At 37.0% G+C, this 22,225-nt stretch overlaps 1 protein-coding gene across 1 annotated transcript; it reads right to left on the reverse strand.

The window, feature by feature from the left end:
- Positions 1–12,030: 12,030 nt before the first annotated feature.
- LOC108747421 (nuclear receptor subfamily 2 group F member 6-like) lies at positions 12,031–16,916 on the reverse strand. The gene is made up of 7 exons (XM_018484854.1): positions 16,795–16,916; positions 16,476–16,591; positions 13,608–13,793; positions 13,416–13,529; positions 13,085–13,251; positions 12,616–12,862; positions 12,031–12,260 (listed from the first exon to the last, which is right to left on the reverse strand). Exons 1-7 carry the CDS (start codon positions 16,914–16,916, stop codon positions 12,031–12,033), a joined length of 1,182 nt encoding a protein of 393 aa, XP_018340356.1.
- Positions 16,917–22,225: the final 5,309 nt, after the last annotated feature.

Raw genomic sequence — 22,225 nt, forward strand, 5'->3', positions numbered from 1 at the left:
CATTCGAAAATATTTTATAAGTGAAATATAAAATTTGCAATCTTCCGATTATTGTAAAAAAAAAAAAAGAAAAAAAAATAGTAGAAACCGCGGATACTTTTTATGGAAAAGCAGACGGTTTAATTTCACCGTGCGATCAGGATCGATTCAAGGTACGATCTATCGATCGTTCCTCACGATAGTAACTATATCTCACATATAAGGCTGTCCACACACTGCCAATACTGAGATGAGGCGACCGATCGGACGCTGGAGATAATGTCGAGAGACGAGATTAATAATACTAAAACCCAAAATAGCCGTTTCCGGGAGAAAGCGAGAAAACTCCGCACACGGAGTGGAAATATCCCGCATACAAAAGAAGGAAGCAAATTCTTTTTTTTCTTTCCTTTCACTCCGTGTCTGCGCGAGAGGAATGAATAAACAGGGAATTTACGTAATACCATCGCTACCTCATAAGTTTTACAAGAATTCTATGAAATTAAAAAGAAGCGGAAAAAAGTGAAAAAAATGCTGCCAGGCGCACAAAAAAAAAGAGAGAGAGAGAGAAAAGAATAGTTGTTCGCGTTTTCCTTCCGTATTTTTAATCTTGGTTTTTTTTCTTTATTTCTTATTTTTTTTTGTCTTTGTTTATTCACTTGTTGCACCGAGCGAGAAAAAGAAGATAGAATCAGCTCCGGCAGAACGCTCGAGCGATCGGCGGAAGGACTCCTTCGGAACACGATTCGGGAACAGGACTCTTGTTCACTTATGCGTTACGTTCCGTTGTTAATTTTCCTTTTTTTCTGCCATTCTAATTTAACATTCGTGCGTGATGCGCTTGTTCATTTTTCCTACGATTCGTGAAAATGTCGCGCTGTCGATCCGTACACTCGGATAACAGTCTGTAGATCACGCGCTTGCGATTTTCCCTGCTTGCGGCGATACCGATTTTTCGAAACGACGCACACACTCCCGGGAAGAACTATGTTTTATACCAAACAATAAAATAGCGTTATACTACCGCCGATAATCGCTCAGACGCCGCTTTTAGCCCGGCAGTGGTATCATTTGTCTTCAGGTGCTCTTTACGTTAATCTCTATATGTATATATATATATATGTGTGTGTGTGTATATAAATATATATGTATGCATATATATATGTATACATGTAGTAAGGCGATTATATATTAGTGCATATCGATCATGTTCCGATTATTTTTAACAATAAATAGTAATACAAAATATATGTATACACGTATATAATGCAACATCGATTTTTCTTCCGATCATTTAAATTCCGTCTGGCGTAAATGATGCGTGAACTGTGCCCGATCGGAGCACGTGTCTTTAATTGGAAAGAGATATGAAATTTCAAAAATCATATAGTTATATAAGATATGCGGAAATGTTACTTGGTAAATAAAATAATGAATAAACACGAGTTGTGCTGTAATCCAATAATAATATACAAACATGTTCGGAAGCTGATTCGATTCGACTTTTTCAAGGAAGCCGCGGAAAAAAATCTTCCCCTCTTCCCCCGATTCGGCCCGATGATAAATCCGGGCTGTACCACTGCCGGGTTAATCGACCCGCTTTTCAACATTATCCACCGACCACAATGTCCAGCAAAGTCGAAATGCACGTTGTACATATGTACATGTGTTCGTAAAATAATGCTCTGTACATACGTTGCCGCGAGTCGAACGGATCCTGGCGAAATATCTATGTATATACGCCTACGATTTTTTACTTCCGACCTCATAATCCAATAGACACGGTGATTTAAACGGGACCACTACTCGTAACGAAATTAAACACGCGTCACAGAATATCATACCCACTGAATTGAGAAATCAACTCTTCACACTCGATACCACCTTTATACACCGTCCGATTAAATTTCAACATATCTATTGGATCGTTTCAAATTCCATTGCCATTACCAGAGATTGAAATTATCGACAACGTTCATAATTTTTTTAAATTAATTGCAATTTTCACAAATTTTGCAAACGCCTGTTGCGTTGATAAATATTTAAAAAATTGCTTGACCGAAGTAACAGATTCATGTAAAAGTTAATCACTCATTGCATCTGCAACGCAACTGCCGTGATTATCGATACGAGACTTTTCCCAGGATTTTTTCGACTCACGGCGTAATTCGCTTCGTGATTTCTCGTTTGTGTTAATGCAACATAAATTAGATATAGAAAAAGCGAATCAGAAAAAAAAAAACATCAACAGAAGATACAACAACGGGCAACATTTTTCAGCAGCATACAAACAGCGATAGCGCAGCGTATTAAAATAGAAAACAATAAAAGAATGACGTATAAAAAGTATGTCGATCTTCAAGGAAGAAAAAGGAAAATTTCGATTTCTTTCTATTGTAAATTAAATTATAATTTTGAGAAAATAATCAAAGCGTTAATCTTCATCCTAAATTATTGATGAAGAACTTGATGAAAATTTTCAAGTTATAATTAGAGGAAAAAAATCGAAAAGGAAGCTGAAACTTTTGGAATAATCAAAACAGTATCAGTCTTCATTGGGGAAAAGATCAATTTGGATCCTCAAACATTTATTAGTTCGGAAATGAAGACCACACATCGACCACGAGTTAACAATTTCAAAATATTCAAAGCAACGAAAGCTGCAGCCAATGTGAATTTTCAAACGTTTCAAATTCGAAAAGAAAATCTATCAGGGATTAGATTAAGAATTCTAATATATAATCAAATTAAAAAAAGAAATTAACAGATGCAAAACCGGGATCGTCATTACGCGACGCGTTTCGATGACGATCGCACAAGTTTACAAAAAAAAAAAAAAAGAAACTGCCATGACGAGAAAGGATTGATAAATTAATCGCGAGTAGAAGTTTTCAGATGCTACAATAAAGAAAGAGCAGAACATAATGAAAGAAACGAATGCGATATGCTTGCAGCAACGAGAAACGCAGCTTTTGCGCAGCGGAGCAAAAGACAAGGCAAAAGGTTACGGAATTTGTACAATATACCTGAAGAATTAAAAGAGGATGAAGAAGAAAAAGCAACAGTAGAAGAAATCGGTCCGACCCTGCACGACGCTAGGGCGACCGAAGGGCCAAACCTCATTAGCGCGTTAAAAAGGAATTTCGAAATAACATAACGAACAGCGATATGCTACATGGACACATGTCTATGCCACAATACACACGCATACTATATAAATATATATATATATATACTTTTATATGTATCTCTATTATATAATATACGTACATTATTATTAATTAAATATATATGCACGCCAAGATACGCGCAGAAGGAGAGGATAATCAAGGAGAGGAAGAACGGAAGTACACACCCATATAATGATGGTTGCATGCATAAACGAAATAATAATAACTAATTATTTGATAATCATAGCGAACGCGGCGACGTCGCGCCGTCTTGCCGTTACTATAGTAAGTAGGGGGTGGAAAAAAAGAAAAAAAGAGAGAAATGCGAGAAACACTATCACAATAGCAAAAGGAACACTGTATTCATAGAGAGAATGAGTGAAGGGGAGAGAAAGAGAAGCGATGGAAAAAGAGTGCAGGACTATAGCGGCAGGATGCAATGCATCTGAAGAGAAAACGTAATGTTAATGATAAGCGAAAGAAGGGAGATGGAGGATAGCATTATGGGGTGGGTCTATCCATTTTCTCAATCGAAATATCGATGCCTCGTGGTCAGGATCAGCCGGGGACTCTTAGATTTGGAACGGGCAAATATATCACGTCAAATCTTCCCTCCTTTCCTCACGGAAGGGCTAACAAAGATAGTAAATACATCTCGTTCCGATTTCGCTTTCGCTCGTTCTCACCCCGAGGTGTCGATACGCATATGTACGCATATATAGATATAAAGATTGTGCATTGCCGACGGAGACAACCTCCGCGCTTGCATTTGCTTCACACTCGCTACGTTAAGTGTAAATGAGCCCTTTAATTTATCTGTTCTTTTTTATTTTAATTCCGGCGGGATTCTTTGCGAACTTGAATCACTATCGATCAAAGGAACGTTAGCGACCGAGAGGATGCGATCGTCAAGTCGAGCGATCGGCATGAAAAAAAGGGAATCGAGCTTTTCCGCGGTTAAGACAATTTCGCCGTAATTAATTCATTTTCTCGTCTACTTTAGTTTACTTTAATCGCTACTATTTCTATCTGTAGAGGGAAAAGTTCTATGTAATTGCTGCTACTTACTATATTACTACCATTACTCCTATTACTACTAGTGCTACTAGCCACTGTATATTTTTGTGTGTTCGGCGATTTTTTTTTCTTGATCTTTGCGAACGTCGCAAAAGAAACGCAAAACACGCGTTCCTCATTGTTTCGCCAAATTCATTTCAACTCTGTTATCTCTTAAAGTGTTTATTACGCCGGGACCACCAATAATAATTAATTAATTAAAATGCTTGCGCAGGGAAGTTGTAGTCTTAAATCGCCATGAAACTTGCAGCACGTCAATAATTCAGGGCAACATAGTCGTCCTCCTACGTTAATTCCTTTGCTTTAATTTAAAGTGACTCTTGAAAAAATATCTGAGAGACGCATTCATAAACACACGGATAAAAGGTAAAAGAAGAAAAATGATGGAAACGGTTTTTTTTTTTTTTTTCCCCGAATGAGGAACGCGCGTTTCTTTCTTCAAAGATCATCCTTTTCGCGAGCTGTCCTTTCCGCATGAATTCGCAAAATTTTGTGCGTCGTCGCGTTATGGTTCTTTTTCGTTTGCTTTTTGGCATTTGTTCCGTTTGACTTTTTTCCCGTTACATTACGTAAAATGTTTTTCCTTATTTATTGGTTTTTCTCAATTCACTCCACACCCATTGCGCCATTCCGAATCGCTAAATTTACGCAGATCTCTCATCATTCGTGAAAGCAGACGTACATTGATACACACGCGTAGAAATGCAGCATGTGGCGCATAAAACTTTTCGATCGAGAGGAAAAAGAAAGCTGCAGTGTTTTTAGTGGGTTAATGTTTACTACATACTACATACTCTATATGAATAATCCTTATTAAGTACACGAAAGCATAGGAAATAAAATGTTCGTAGGCATATAAATAAGGTAGAAAAAGAAAGTAGCGGGGCTTTCCTCCAGATGCAAAATTCAAGTTTGGTCTATCCCTTCTCTACATTATTCTCGAGATATCTAGCTGATCGCCAGTTATTTAAAAGAAAATCGTATCACGCTTTTTGAAAACTGCATACATCTTCTGTTTCATTCTCGAAAGAGGCAGATAAATCTTTGTAAGGATACGATTTTTTCCGTAATTATTGGCGTAAGCGTAAAGATTTTCAATTTAAGACTTTTTGATCAAGGGCGAAAAGGAAAGCGTCGTTTTTGGAATTTCTTTCCTCAAAAAGCGCGCGAAAATGAGCGAAAAATCGTTTTTTTTCGGAAATTTCAAGAATAACTATTTCTGGAGAGAGAGCAACCGCTAAGATGTTTTCTTTTCGAATCATAAATTTAATAGGCGCACACAAGTGAGGAATTGCCATGTGTTACTTTGATGAGCGAAGAAACGTTGAAAGCGAGTCATACTGACAGATACAAAAACAAATCATGCGTATACAGGACGAGGGTGAAGCTGAATTCGTCATTACATTTTACAGCCGCGTTATCTTTCTTTCCACGAAGATACATACGTGTTTCACGCTTTATGTCCGGACTGAAAGAAAGTAAGAACAAAATTGGTACAGTGATAAAGAAACGCTATATTTTTAAACTTCATTAATCATCAGGAAATTATTTTAACACTTTCAACAGATCTCCACTTTCTTCCAGTTTGGACGTACGAAAATTTTTATGGCTAATCGTGCGTGTCGCGCTGTACACATGTTATAAAAAAAAAAAAAGGAAGAAAAAGAAACGACCGATTCTCTCCGCTTGTGACAAATATCTAAGAGTTTATTAACGAGCCAGATTTATCATAAAAATTTATATTATATACATCGATATAGATATATAGATAAATATATGAATATACATATATATGTGTACACATATATGTATACATATATATATCTACACCACATACGCCATATATATATATTTTACAATTTTTTTTTTCTTTGATTTTAATACAATATGTAACAAGAGATAGCAGAATGCGTGAGAGATTGCAGGATGCGTGTGAAAAAGGTGAGCGTGAAAGAGAAAGAGTGAATGGGAGAAAGAAAGGGACAGAGTGTAAGAATGAGAGAAAGAGAGAAACGACGGGGAGTCATATATGGAAACCGAATGGCATTTAAACGTACCTATTACATGTTAATTAATTAACTACGATTAATGTTTGCAGCCCGCAAAGAGAATCAAGTCTTTCTTTCGTACCCTTTGTTTTCATCACGATCGAATGTCACGCGATTTCTCTATACATTACATTGTATATCAAATCATATATGTGCAATAGTTGTTACAATAGACCAATGGGGATTCGAAAGCACTGGCGTCGAGACGCCTGGCGTCACGACGCGCCTACACGCAAACTACCTCGCAGATTCTGAAGCTATAAACGTAAGCGCAAGTCATCTGGCATGATATAGCGCATAATTTGTTGGCCAAGAAATAAAATTTATTTTAACGATTTCAACCGGAAGATACAAGGGATGAATAATAATGTTTCAGCGATCGATACGCGGTACAAAATTGATTGGAATCGATGCAATTAATCAGTGTAATTCTACAAATATCATTTGCCTTTCTTGATTTCGTGTAAATTTTCTTTTTGATAATATTTTTTTTAGAATTAAACAAGAATTTTAATAAAAAATTGATAAAATAATTATAAATCTATACAGATTATTTATATTACCCAGTATGTAACATTATGATCTCAAAGATGAGTTCTATATATCTCTCTCTCGTTGAAAAAATTTCTATTCTAAAATAATAATTGAGAAAAGTGAATTACATATACTTACGTTTGTTGAAGTTTGAGGAGAGAGAGAGAGAGAGAGAGAGAGAGAGAGAAAGCATTGATTGAAATATCACGATATCACTAAAGATTGCAATGACTCCATTCGCAAACGACTAATCGATAATGCCGTTCGCGAGAAATTTACTTGAGACGTTCTTTTCCCTCTGTGGAAAAAAAGACGTGCAGGGGAAATTGGCCGAGGCAAGTCTGTATCACTTTAATTATCTTTGAAACACAGGAGGAAACTGATTCTGCGCTTATCATCGCCAGTGGATTTAGCAAATTTGGATACCGGTGCGAAACGAGACGAGCGGTCCCAACGCGCGCGACACAATTATACTAATAACACAGGCAAATGAACCCCACCCCCACATCCCACTACCCCCTCGTACAATAGAAAATAGTTGCAACGTGCGAGCGTAGCGACGACGATAAACAATTACGAGATAATAGATTATTGCGTTTGCGTGCTCTGCCGGGAGGGGGATGGAGCACTCCTATGCACTCGATACAACCCCCATTTTCTCGGGAATCGATGTCCTGCGAGTGCTCCCCCTCGCGAATGTATATAGTATAGGGTCGCTAAAGTTACGGACGTTTCTCGAGAATTTCTGATATTCTCAATCACGGAATTTTTTTCTCTGTTCCTTCGTGTATTAATTGTTGCACAAATTTCCGTAAAGAGACGATAATAATCAATCAATAATTTAACAAGCAGATATTATTGCGGAATTCCGGCGAATATTGTGTCCCGAATTAAGGAAAACACAGAAAATAGAGGATATAAACAATTTTAATTAATATTAATGTTAATTAATTACAGAGTAATGAGACATCACTGCCAAATGTATTGCACTTATTTCGGGAATCAAGTTCTCCGGAAATTCTTTAAAAAAGTGTCAGTAGTATCGATTTTTCGATAGTATAACGAGAACTTTTTTCTTGAGGGAGAAACAAGGATTATACAAAATATCGATTCGTGAGAATAAAAGGAATCATCGAGAATATCCGTGACGACGATCGTCAGAGCCGACAATCTGTTATATTTCGCTGTTTGCCAATTCGTCCGAAAGTTCCGAGTTTGCGAAGAAAGTGCGAGAAAGCCGAGTCGCATGGAAAGTGGACCATGAGTACTTTGAAAATCCGGGCTTGTTCAAAACTGCTTTCTCGGAACTTCCTTCGGGCTTTTGGCGCACGACGATTTGTTATTATGCCGAAATCTGTTAGTTTTTTGTCCTTACATATTAGTGTTGAAGAAAAATAGAAATGCCGTTGTGTTTATCTTATTTTTTCATCTAGTAAGAATAGAGAAAAGTAGAACACGAGGAAAAGCCAAGGTAGAAGTCGGCGACTTTTATCGCGCACTCAAATGATAAGAGAACCTGGAAAAGGAGATATTCAGTGAACACGGATGTACGCGCATATTTTTCTTTTTGTAACATTAACGCGCCTGCGAACTTCGGTCCTCAATCGATCCTGTGAATGTGAAACATACGTTGTTCAAATAGGAATTTTCCACTTTTTTAAAAATTCATATGCGCTTGTGTACATATTATCCGTTGTCGAAATTGTGCAAACAAACGTTAGATTGCAGACAGATATATTTAATAAGAAGATCAATAGCAATAAATGCTTGATGCACCAATAATTGAAACAGTCATTTATTGCAATTGATTAATGACTGCACTAGTTGATTTTATCATTAGAGACTACATTAATATTACATTTTTCTTGTTTTTTTTTCTTTTTTTTCGATTACTTTGATCAATAATGCAATTTAATCAGGGTAAAGAGAGGATCGAAGCGAAGCGTGTGCGGAAGCGAGTATTGGCAAACGAGAACGAGAACAATTCCTCACGTAAACGAAAAGAAAAAGAGAAAATTCCGATTACTTAGAAAAATAGAGAGAGAGAGAGAGAGAGAGAGAGAGAGAGAGAGAATGAAAGTGTAATAGATGAACGAGAAAATAATGGGCACATGCAGATGAATCAGGTTTAATTACAAATTATTAACCGTATAACTCTAATAAAAATCTATTTGAATGTAAGCGCGTTAAAAAATGCTATTAAGGAGAACAGTATATAAATGTATAACACATATATGATAAAGAGCGCCAGGATCACGGAAGAAATCAAGTAACTCACGAGTATAGGTTTCGAAGAGAGATCTCTTCTTTCTCTTCTTTTTTGTTTGTTTGTTTATTTATTAATTAATATCCGTTTAAATGCTAAAAACGATGCAAAACGGCCGAGCGAGAGTTAAGGCAGAACAGAAGTGAAGAAAAGATACACATTTGAGGCATTCAAATTTGCATGGAACATTTCCACAGAATTTCAAACGTAGAGAAGCAATCTCGATTTTCAAGTAAAAATAATTTCAAAACGTTTTAAAAGTCTTAATAACGAAACAACGTTACGATAATCTTATATGAAGAAACCTTTGGATCCATACTTACACATCTCATCTTTTATCTGAGATTCTATAGTATACGTAATGTATACTAAATACGCGCATTATCGATAAAAGTGAAATGTGTGAATACCTGAGGTATTAAAAAAATTGAGTTGACCACACCCCCGACAGACTCAAATGTACTTCCCTTTCTGATACTTGTATTAGAAATCAATGATCGAGAATTTTCTCCGTGTCGCTCTGCTCGGTCGGGCGTTTTCGTTTTCTTCCAACTACCGCTTGCTATCAGTAATCTTAATTGTCCGAGAATGGTTACACACAAACGCGCGAGAATCGCGACGCGCGATTCGGCAGACGGAGATATCGAGCTGACAAGATAATGCGAATGTGAGCCTCGAAATCTTTCCGTCACGAAATACTCCCATCGATAATTAACGTCCATCCGTAAATTCCTTCCATCCGTAAACGCATACATACGTGAATACAACGCATATTACAGGACACACACACACACACACACACACACACACATGCGCGCGAGTAAAAATCCTTCGTATGAAAATTTCCCGCAAACCTTTCCGCTTTTTTTCCCTCTTAAACTCTATTCCACACTGTCTCCTTTCTCTCATCAATCCACGCGCAAAAAAAAAAATAAAACAAATTAACACACAATTACATTTGTAATCGGAACAATTTTTCCCAACTCAGCTGAATAATTAGACCGCCGATAACAACAGTTCTTTCTTTCGGGAATGCATTCACAAGGACAAGGAAGTAATGAGAAATCGATGTGTAATGAGTTTATGTGTAACATTCAATTGAGGATTGTATGTAATTGTATATATATAAGTACAATGCAGTTCGTGAGTTAAGATACATTCTCCTTTTTCTACCATGAGAGAAAAATAAATTATTCTAGTTAATAAAAAAATTATCTGTGCGTGTGTGTCATCCCCTCGCCATTGTTCCTTCCATGTTAATCGTGCTATTGACTTTATGAGTTTATTATTATTTACAAAATTATTTTTCTTTGTGTAAAAATGATGTGTGAGATATTTCAATTGAAATTCAAAATATGTCGTGAAAAAATATTTTCGAAACATTTTTTTCTCATAACTTATTTTATTTTATGATAAAAATAATTTTTTGATTTAAATATCCTCTTTCAATCTGTTTGATGAATTTTATCTCTTCCTTTTCTTAAAAATTTGCAACACGTGTGATTTAAGATTTTTTTTTACGATATTTTATATTATATTATTGGTCCTTCACATATCGTGATATAATTTCAATTACAGCTTCTTATATTTAAAAAAAAATTATCTTAGGTAGAAAAAAGTATATGTAAAATTTTTCTTTTCTAAAAGAATTTATTCCACTGCAATTATCATGGAGAGATAAAACAATTTTTTAAAAACAATATTTGTTAATTTCGCAATTAGATAATTTTCAGTCGCTCTAGCGCAAAGAATTAGTACTATACATAACATTAGGGAGAGAAACGATGACGACGATTGTTTCTCGCCTCGGATATATCTGACTAGTGATGGAATAAACGAGATCCGATTAATTATGTAATTACACAATACGCGTTTTTGCGTCGCTTTAACACGCATTACATCTAATATACGATGCGCTATAAACGATCGTAAAGTTATTTGTATCTAGGACAAGTATATACACATGAGTCCATTTAAAGTGCATAAATATTACATTGCGCAAAGCCCATTTACGTATATATAATACCACATACACACACGGAAAGAATTGATGCGGTTAACAATAGCGCCATAATTCTATCTATCGTGAATCGATACTCTGACAGACAAAACTTAGCGTTACGAAATATCTTCAACATTTCCCTTTTGCTTCTTTATCACCGTTTTGCGTATTTATCGGTACGGCCAACGCGGCATATCGCAATTCGATAAGCCAGCTGACAACAAGAATTATCTTCGTCGCTTATTGCTTATAATTAACTCTCATCTACGATTTAGAATATCCTCGACGTCGCTAATCAGCTTTAATTGGCTGCTCTTTTTCTGGATATTATAAATCTATAAAATAATACATAAAAGAAAACTATTCAGTCAATCGCACAGTTAATTAAAGTTATCATCATCAAAAGAGAGAGAGCAAGAAATTTACTGCTGCTGGACTAGATTCGATATCTAAGATTTAAGTTATTGATATCGATGACGTAGAATCGTATAGATGTAATACATTTGTCCTTTTATCACTGGTTCAACAGTATAATAAGCTATAATTTCAATGATAATAATTACGCCATCAGTTTTTACACCAATTTCAATATCCAACAATTTTTAACATCTAAAACAATCAATCCCATTAAACGACTTACACGATGTGAAAGTCGATCGACAATTTCTATGTTGTTCAATACTGTAGCAGATTTTTTTAAAGAATTATTTTTAAGGAATGTAAACGAATATTTAAGCGTTGCTGTCCAAAAAGAAATCTCGATTCTTCATATAAATGCGCAATTTCTTCTATGGACAATTTATTTCTATTTTATAACGCGAAAATGCAGTTTATATCTCGAGATGATCAGCTCTCAGCTCTGAATCTCGACTGATCGCCGATAAAGGAGTGTCAAGGTAAAACGTGACACGGATATCCCAAGAGCAACGGACGCATTCGCGCTAAGTGTTACAGTTAGGTAGGTCTGAGAGCGCCAACCATATCGCCCAGCAATCGCTCCACACTGACATCGCCGACCGTCGGTTTGAACAGCAACTCGTGCAGGGTAGCACGGCAGAGTGCACGCGCGGGTGGTAAGAGCAGCAATAATCGACCTACCCTGCGTGCATCCCTCTCGCAGAACACGGCTACCGTCTGTTCCTGCAATGCCGACACTCGCCCCGGCTCGCAGAGGTTTCGTGATTCTATGAACAATCGGACGATACATCAAAGAGAGAGTTGAAGCGTGAAAAACAAAAATTTGAAATAGACCAAGCAAATTTAGAAAGTCGATTTTGCCGAGTTACTTATTAATTATATTCATCAGCTTTTTAACCAGGCAAAACGGGCTGTATTAAAGTTAAAATAAGCAATCGATGAGAATTATAAATCGTTTATTCCATTCACAAAAAAACGTCGTTAACGTTAGAAACAGATATGAAATTATAATATACTTACAATTAGAGTTATAATTGGAGTTTCAAATGAATAAAGCGAGGGAAGAAAGACGATTAAATGGAAGAAGTGGATGGGGTCAAAGCTTGAATTTAATTTGCTCACCCGCCTTGAAAAGAACTATGGCCTTCAAGCAAGCGTATTCCGAGTGATCCACTCTGAGCGCGGCGCACTTTGCTAAAAGTTCCCTCAGTCTTCTCGCTTTGTCGAGGAGAACTTCCCTCCTCTCTGTCGGCAGATCCATGGACACCAAAGTGGTCTCATCTACGGGAAAGTTCCACTGCGCGGCTGTCAGAACAAACAACTCGCTCCACGACTCTTCCAGAAGGATAGTTTGGTCTCTGTAAGGGAGCTTGCAGAAAAGAACAACAGAGCATGATTACTTTTTTCGCGAGTATAAAAAACTATTGTGCTTACGCATTATCTTTTTAATTGATTAATTCAAATTACCCTATTCAATTTTATACATTTTTTTTTCTTTTATATAAATAATATTTTGTGTTGTTTCGCTTTGATCTTTGTGGAGGGAAATGTTGAAAAGTTTAACAAAAGAGGAAACTTGATTGGGGCTTACTTGCAGAAAGGAATGTATACTTCTCGCCCATCGTACGGCGAAGAAAAGTAATTTCGCCGCGAACTCATAGATATTTTCAGTTGGCAGAAGGGATAAACCTTGCATGGTGTATTCCGATGAGACCGAAGTGATAACTGGCGGCGCCAGGCGAGTGCTTACCAGCTCCTCTATGACAAATAGACAATCCATTTGAATATCCTACTACATATGCGACAACGAGAAACACTGATTTTACATCCGTTCTAGAGTTGGAACGACGATAAACAGCTGTTGAACGTTATAGAAATCAGTGATGAGAAATTCTAAATTATTTATTGTAATTAATTCATACCTTTCGATTCGATTCTGACATCGACAGTAGCCGCTTCTTCGGAGCTGGTAACTTCGTCTTCCTTGGCGGTAGTTATAGACAAGGACTCTGGAGACGGTCGTGGCAAGAAATGTGCTATCAAGCAACATCCAATATTTTTATCACGGAAAGAATAAATATGGACTGAATGAACCGCTTATATTTATTGCTTACCGACGGACGGGGCGAATGTTGGTACTGTGGGTTTGAAAGGGAACAACGCGGGGTACAAGAGGGGATGATAGGTGCTGCTTGCAGGGTGATAGACATTCGGGATGCCCGTATACAGCCCCGAAGAAGTCCTCCTCGTCGCCGCAACAAGAGAAGACGTGCTTCTTGGTGCTCTCTCGTGTTGCACAGCTAAAAAATAATGAAGTTATTGAAATGAAAAAATCTCGATTAGAGATTTCGATTCAGAAATGTATATACCACTATATATTTAGCTACAAACACTTTAATATTGAATGATTTTTTATTTAAATTAATAAACATTATATGTACTGATAAAATTTTTTATAAATATTCCTGTAAAATAATAATATTATAATTATTTAAAATTAATAGATGACTCCGTAAATTAAAATAGATAATCATTACAATTTCACAATTGCATGTTCGTTTTTACACAAGAAGAGGAGAGAAGCGCGAGGAGTTCAATGACCCTTTAATGGCACCTCCCGCCTCTCCCCTCCGTTAATTGATATCTCAGCAATCAAGTGTTTGGATTATCGCTCGACGCATAAGGGGGCCAGAGGTGTTTACAAAAGCTGTGAACGCCAGGCTGCTTCTGACACCGCTCGCCACCGGATCCTGCCGTTCGGTAAGCAGAGATATTGAGTTTCATGCGGATATGTGAACGTAGGATGTGAGATGGCGAAGTGTGGACACTTCGCTTTTTCCAGACCGTTTCCCTTCCGTCTCGCGCCAGCCGAGGCGTCACTGTGCATTGTAATATCCAACTCGCAGCACTTTACGGATATATTCTATTCTACTGAGCGCATCTAAAAGCTCTGCATTGTGTTGGAACGCATCGTTTGCGTATCAATACAGAATATGAAGCTTATCCCGCATGTAGAACGGAATGTAGGGCGGTTAATATCTCTCTAACGTCTATATACGAATAATATAATTTATTATTTCAATTACTTTGTCTTGCGAAGAAATTAAAAAATATTGTTTTTTACAAGATAAAAAAATATTTTGTTTCTACTTTTTTGACACACAAGAATTCCTTTGTTTTTCTTTCTTTTTGCGCAAAATTAAATCAACAAGTGTTTTATTTGACGCCTTATTTCCGCGATTAGCAAAACAGAGATTATAATTTGAAAAATTTTAAGTTTTTTGCAAATAATAGAAAAGAAAATATGATAATCCGCAATCATATGTCGAAACATTTCGATTTCCGTTAAAACTCGACCTGTCAAATTCCAGAGAGTTCTGCGACTGTCAGAAAATAGAATATACATCTCTCGCTTAGCCACACTTCGCAGGATATTTCCGTGCAAACATATCGAGTGCTGCTCTACGGCCTTCGCAATCGGGAGGTATCACAATAATGGTACTTCTTTTTTTTCTAAGACGTGTGGTAGACAAATATATATTATTACAAACGGATTTAGGGACAAAAATCAGATGCTAAAAACTGAAATATTCTAGAATCCATCGCGATATTATAAGGTAAAGGTACAGTTAAATTTATGTATGTACAGTAAAATTTTTGAAGTGGGATCTAATTCTAAAGAATGAAATCTCACTCTTAAAAATAGACAATTGAGCCACTCCTTAGAATGAGATTCCACTTCAAAGATTTTAGAGAGTATAATAATTGTCATGGATAATGTCTGCATTATGCTATGAACATAAACAATCTAGAGACAGAGTTATCCATGAGCGATTCTATCAAAAAATCTAGGAGGAATAAGTGTATATTTTTCTCTCTCTCTATTTATATATATATATAATTTCATTCTGACTTAACTGTCTCACTGTATAATTTTAATCAAAGTTACAGAGTGGCACAGTATATATACAGTGAGATAACATACCTATGTACAGAGAGATAACATATACTACATATATACTATATAGAACTGTACAAAATTCGTCTCTTTGCGCACCTTTTGCTTTCTTCCACCATAGGAAGAATAATACCCGTATTCATAGTCCTTCTTTGAGGAATGAGGATTCCTTGTTCCTTATTTCACGTTTTATAAACCATCCTTGACCAAACAAGGAACCTTATTAGCTTCCTTTTCTCAAGGAAGGTTACGAGTTTCCTTGAGGAGGAAGTGCAGCCTTCATAACCAATCAAACTACCAAATTTAGTTCATCACACTGGTCTTTTTATTTTCGATAGCTTTTAATTTAGATCTGTCGCATCGATAATTATATTCGATATTTTTTTTTTCGGAAATAAACTGCGTCAAAAGTATTTTCTCCTTCTTCGTATAATAAGCATTATGACGAATCCGGTTGGAAGCACTGATGCATATTAAAGCCATTGTACACTGAATTTAATTTGAGTATAAAAATAAAATGCAAATATTTCGAATTATGAAATATATATTTTACCTAACCAGTACAATAAAATATATTGAGTATTTTACAATTTAGTCGATTTCCATGTTTATTTATAAACATATATTTACGTTATTTTGTGTATGTACGATAATTTTAATGTGCATCAGTGCGCAGTGAGTGCGTCCAATGAAATTCTCTATTAGTTTCATTTCCATTATTGTTGCAAAATGCTTAATCACGACTTTATTTAATTAACAATGCCTTTATAACCTTTACTATTCGTAATTCATGATATTAGGATTGCATATACTATATATTATGACATGCTGCCTTCAGTAGGTTCTAAACTCCCTAAAATCCCTAAAATATTCCTTCCTTGAGAAGGCAGGCCTGAGATCCATTTGATGAAACAAGGAGGCCTTGGAGAATCGAGGAATCCTTCATAAAGGCTTCCTCCGTCCTTAAAATAAGGAAGGAACTACGATTACGGGTGTAAGACTATTAATAACCGACAAAACGTACCGTCTCGTTTCATGTTGACCTGAAGACACTTTGTGAAACGGCAAGCTTGGCACTGGTTGCGCCGCGATACATCCACAATGCAGCGTCCGTTCTCTTTGCACACGTAATCTAAATTCCTGCGCACGTAACAATTTCAAGGCTTTCTTTCAATTTCAAGTTTCGCGAGCTGCGAAACTGAGAAATTCCCCGAGAGAGAAAGAAACGAAGCCGCCCAGTTATAATAGAAATAAATAGCAGAGCAATTAACAAATCTATAGGGAGACGAGATCACTTACGGATATTACTTGTAATCAGACGAGAAGTCAATTACCTCGCGTACCTGCGGATAGACCGCTTGAAGAAACCCCGACATCCGTCGCAACTCGGCACGCCGTAATGTTTTCCAGAGGCCTTGTCCCCGCAGACTTTACACAGTGTTTCACCACGTCCGTTCTCGTCCATTTTCGACGAATCTGTTCGTAATGAAAATCGACTTCATGGAAAATATCAATCATACATATAACGCTTATTTCTAACTTACGAAGCGTGCATGTTTCGCATCCCACAAGAACGAAGGACTATAGCAGTCTTTATTATGTACAATACGTTAGTATTTAACTGTAAAAAGAGTTTAAAACAAAACCGGACCAACAAAATGTATTCTACTATTGCGAATAATTAGCATCGTTTATCTATTAATATAATATTCCTTGAAATGTATAGCTCGAGTCTCGAAGAAGATTGCTGAAACGTGGAATCGAACGTCTGAGGGTCGCGCTAAAATGCCGCTTTGAGAAGAACGATATTTCCCCTTGGCACATAAGTGCTTTAAAGTGACGACGAGACGGTAATACGTTGCAGCCAATATCGCTATGAGTCACTGACACAACTACGAGCGTCTCTGCATTATGCATGCGCTATACGAACAGAAATGCATACGCGAAGGAGACCCAGCGCTTCTTCTCATTATCCGCCGTGGGATTTTCTTGCGCGACTTCCTTGCTGGAAGTACGTGCTACTATAGCCGCACTTGAGGCTTCTCCAGGGGGGGAGATACGCGCCACTTTGCATATTGCGCGACATAATGCGATAGCGAGGATCGCTAAACATCGCTCGCGACATCGTCGATTCCGCATCGCTTTCCGATTGCGGTCGCTTTAAGCTCGACGCGAGTAATATCGCGGAGAAGGACTGGCGATTTCGCGCGATCGATCATGTCGCCGGCTGTCTCTCCACTATTTTAACGAGCCGTGCAATATCCGTATAAAACCGTGTAAAATCGACGATTCCAATTTAACGGCCTAAGCGCGATCAGATGCGACGTTTGTGTGTTTTTTTTTAAACGTGAAATTTCTATATTTTATTTAATCAAAATATAGTTTTTGACAGGGACGTTGAGTTATTCAAGTCAAAATTCAGCAGTTCGAGTGTTGACGAAAAGAGACTTTCTGGATGTCAAAAAACGAGTTGCTTTTTATTATATTAATCCAATTCTGATTTGAATTATATTCTATAGTTAAATCCTATTAGAATGGGTTTCTGATGAGATAAAAAATATTCTCTTGACTTAATTTTATTGCAACCTTATATGCAATATAAAAGTAAAAAAATATTAAGATTAGATCAATATAATTCCTATTTTCTTTTTCATTGCTGGCGCCATAGTAGGTTAGTCGTCAGAGATGAAAATGGCGGGGAAAAAGAAAGAAATTATTTGCACGTATTTTATTGTTTTAATCGACAATTGAGGTATAAAAAGACTAAATTTAAAAGTGCTACAATATTAAGGGGGCACTTGGAAGTAATTAAGCAATAAAGTTTTTTTTTTGGTTTTTTTATTAAAACTCAAAAACGAAAAGAAATATCAAAAAATGACAGCAGACAGTTTTTTTTATTGTGGCTGAAATTTCCAACAAAATGAGTTTTTAACTAGATATGTACTATAAATAGAACAGGAGATACAGCGGTTTGAAGATAAGTGAAATTTCTTGAAAAAATGGCAAAAATAGGTACTTTTTCAATTATTGCCATCTCTACGTTGTTTTAGATGCATCAAAAAGTAAAAAGTGACATAAGATAACTTAAAGTAGACATCCTATCGAAAAAATGAGCTTAAATTGAACTCAATACGATTAATATTTCCAGAGATATCGAGCTCCAAAATGGGCACTTTTTTTACAAAATTCGTTCATTTCATATATTATCGTTTGAAGTGTTTTTTTTTTTGTATAATGAATTGATAATTAACAAATCTAACATTAATAAAATAAAAATAAATTGTTTTACATCAACGATGCAATGTAATACTAAGAATGATCGCTTTATCTTATTTTGGAGCACATTTAAATTTAGTCTCTTTATACTTCAAACTGTCGATTGAAACAATAAAACACCTGTAAATAATTTCTTCCTTTTTAAAACCTCTGGCGACTGGCCTATAGTCGGGCATGAAATCGATGCCCAAGATTCATTATAAATTTAAGAATTTTCTATTTAAGAATAAAATATTCGTCTGTTAACAATAAATATGATTATCTCTAAATCGTTCCTATTTTACTATAAACCGAAGAATAACCAGGTTCCGAAAATCTGTTCTACCCTCTAAATTTTTAGAATGAACTCTCACTCTAAAGAGAGTGAAAATTCTAAAGAGCTAGTCTTGTAAAGGAGTGACTGAATTTTCAATCTTTAAGAGTGCGATTTCACTCTCTCCAGGGTGAGCTTTCACTTTAAAAGTTTTAGAGAATATGAATGAAGGAAGGGCGCGAAAAATGAGAATGTAGTAAAAAACGTGTGACTATACAGGACAAGATGTCTTTCTTGATTTTTGGCGCGATGGCCATCTTCGTGAACGCGCCGTAATGGCCGAGACGAAATCGACGAGAGAGAGAGAGAGAGAGAGAGCGAGTCACGAGCGTGTCTCCCGCGCGCGGTCACAAAGTCGAGGAGCCAGGAGGTCGCGTGTCTTCCGAGCGACCCATCGACGGCGGGCGACGGGCGGCGGACCCTCTTTCTCCCGTGACTTTACGTCCCCTCGCAGGCCCTCAGGGCTACCGCCTCTCGCCTGCCCTCCCACAATCACCCTCCGCAGCCCGTCACGGACCCGATGGGCGCCCGGACCACCTGGCCGTTTCCCAGGCTCAATAATGCAGCGCGCCCCGATGTGGAGAGCATCACCCAGGCGGCGGTAAACCACCGTCGGCAGTAAACCCCACAGTCGGTCGCCGCCGGCTAGAGCTAGAGCATCGCCTGGCGGGATGATGCTACAATTTCACCGCACCCTCGAGACCCTCACACCCGCGAGACCAGGACTATACGTAACCACCAGCTCTCGCCCTCTCTTTTTTTCCCCTCTCTTTTTCTCGGATCGGGTTGTAGGGCTGACTTCTTGATAGTCCGCCCTTCGCCGCGCCAACACGCGAGCGCCTTGGCCTGTCATAACATTTTTATTGCCCGATGATTTTATTGCCGCCGTCTTCCGCGACAGCAACCCATGATAGTCAATCTGAATCTCCTTCAGTCGAAGCAAATTTTCCTATAAATGGATGCTTGGATTTTTTCAGTTTTCACAGTTTTCTACGAAAAGTAATCGTACGAAGAGTCATACGTAAACTACGTACAAAGGATTGATTAATTCTGATTTCTTTCATTACATTACATCCCCAATATTGTAAAATAGGAACGAAATGTCACTAATTCCCATTTCTATACGTGGTGTAATTTTAATTGAAAAAGAATCAAAAATTAGTTTAATTTCGATTCAACTAATTCTTGATTCTTCTCTCTTAGTTGTAAAAAATTGGAAAAAGATGAAGAACGAGAGTTGAATCGAGATTAAAGTCAATCTACATTGGTAGAAACGGGCATAAATCGGGAGTTAGATAATTAAAGTTAGCGTAACATCGAAACAATCAGTATGCCTCTAAAAGAGAGAAACGATTGTAGAGAAATAAAGGGAGGTCGTCGTTTTCTGTTCTTTTTTTTTTTTTTTTGTTCACCCCCGTGATGTAGCCTCGGCATATTGTAGCCACGTACAATGTGCCGGTGTGCAATTACACGGGGCGTATTATTTAACCCTGTTTGCACGAACGCGTGTTGTATCGCTCATGCACGCACGTAACATATGTCGCGCTGCGCCAAGAGTCACAACAGGGGTGAATCGGACAAAGTCAGATTTTCCGCCCTTTTTAAAAACGCACAGACCGCGCCGAATGAAACGAGGAAAAGGGGGGGCTGCAAGAGAGAAGATGCGGAGTATTTTTTGTTTAAGTAACTTTGATATTACAAAGGGAGTTTCTTATTATTGTCTTAAAGAGAATTCAAAAATGTTGATTTAAAAAAGTTGAATTTTCAAATCTTTTATAAACATTATTGTATTTTATTTTATAAATGTCATCGTTTCGTGACAATTAAGCGTCGAATCGATTAAAAATCTCGCCGAGAGCTCCCTTGGAAAATAATAATGATAAATAAAGGTAGAGTTTTCTTATGATGAAGATGGACAAATTAAAGAGATCTTATTCTTCCATTTAATTTAAAATCAATGATTCGAATTTTAAACATTTAAAATTGCAATGTCACAGAGAGATACTTGAGGCCGACCGTTGAAAAGCTGTGATGAAGAATGTTTTCTTGTCCGTGTCAACGGATGTTATATCCAGGAAGACAATTTAGCATAAGCCCATCGATCACGCAAAGTTCGACAAGCGCGGCGCAGTTTGCGTTTGCAAGCACTCGTCTAATGTCGATCGGATGACTTTTCGATAGTTTTCGACGGCGCAATGCGCTGCAAGGTGTTGACGGCATGCAAATTTTTTTCCGCGTCATGTCACGTGCGTCCTTTCGCATAAAAAATGTTGATCGATCGCCGATATATAGAGAAAATAGCCTCGTGTCATTTTTGGGCGCAGCTGCGAATGATATTCGTAAGATAGCTTCGTACACCGCCTTGTAATTTAAGTAATACGACAGATCTTCGAAACGCAATTAGAATAAATAATTTAAATCGATAATTGAAATAAATGAAGAAATTGATTTATCATTTTGTAAAGTTTCTCACGTCTGTAGGTGATAATAAAAAAATTTGATAAAAAGTTTCTAAAATGTTTATTTTAGCGGTTTGTCACATCATTTAAATTCTTCGAAAACTCTTTTGAAATGTAAAAAACCATAAATGTGCACGAAGATATACATAATTCGCTATTGAAGTAATAATGAAGTTACCTCAAAGGTTTAGTTTCTACATGAGATCTGTACTTCGCGAACATGCGCATGGAAATATCTTTCCTCTCTCTCTTCGAATCATTCTTTAATATACCGAGGCTATATTTGACATCGCGTGCAAGTAAGTGTGGGCGAGTAAGAATTTTCGTCGTTACTTTAACTCTTTTTCTGTTGTTAAGATAAAAAGTTTCCACCATCGAGAAGCCAGAATTAACTGTGAATTAAGTGTGTCGCTCCCCTTCGATTAACTCTCTAATTTGATTAGCTCCGTTACGAATGCACGCCACTTTATTCACCTACATAAATAATCGGTATAAAGAGGGTTCATTGAGAAAAAAAGCACGTGGTGTTCTCCGTTCCACCGCTGTGACGCGTATCGTAAGAGATTGCTGAGTAAGTCTCACCTGGATCTTTTTTCTAACTCTCTAAAAGATTTTTAATTCGAAATCTTTACGATTTATTTTTCGCATCAGAATCATAAGTTCAGATTTTCATTCAATTATTATTCATGCGCGTAATTGAAAGAAAAGTTTTCCAATGTTTAAAAA

This window comes from Trachymyrmex septentrionalis, unplaced genomic scaffold (genome assembly GCF_001594115.1).
Source record: "Trachymyrmex septentrionalis isolate Tsep2-gDNA-1 unplaced genomic scaffold, Tsep1.0 scaffold2, whole genome shotgun sequence".
Taxonomy (NCBI): Eukaryota; Metazoa; Arthropoda; class Insecta; order Hymenoptera; family Formicidae; genus Trachymyrmex; species Trachymyrmex septentrionalis.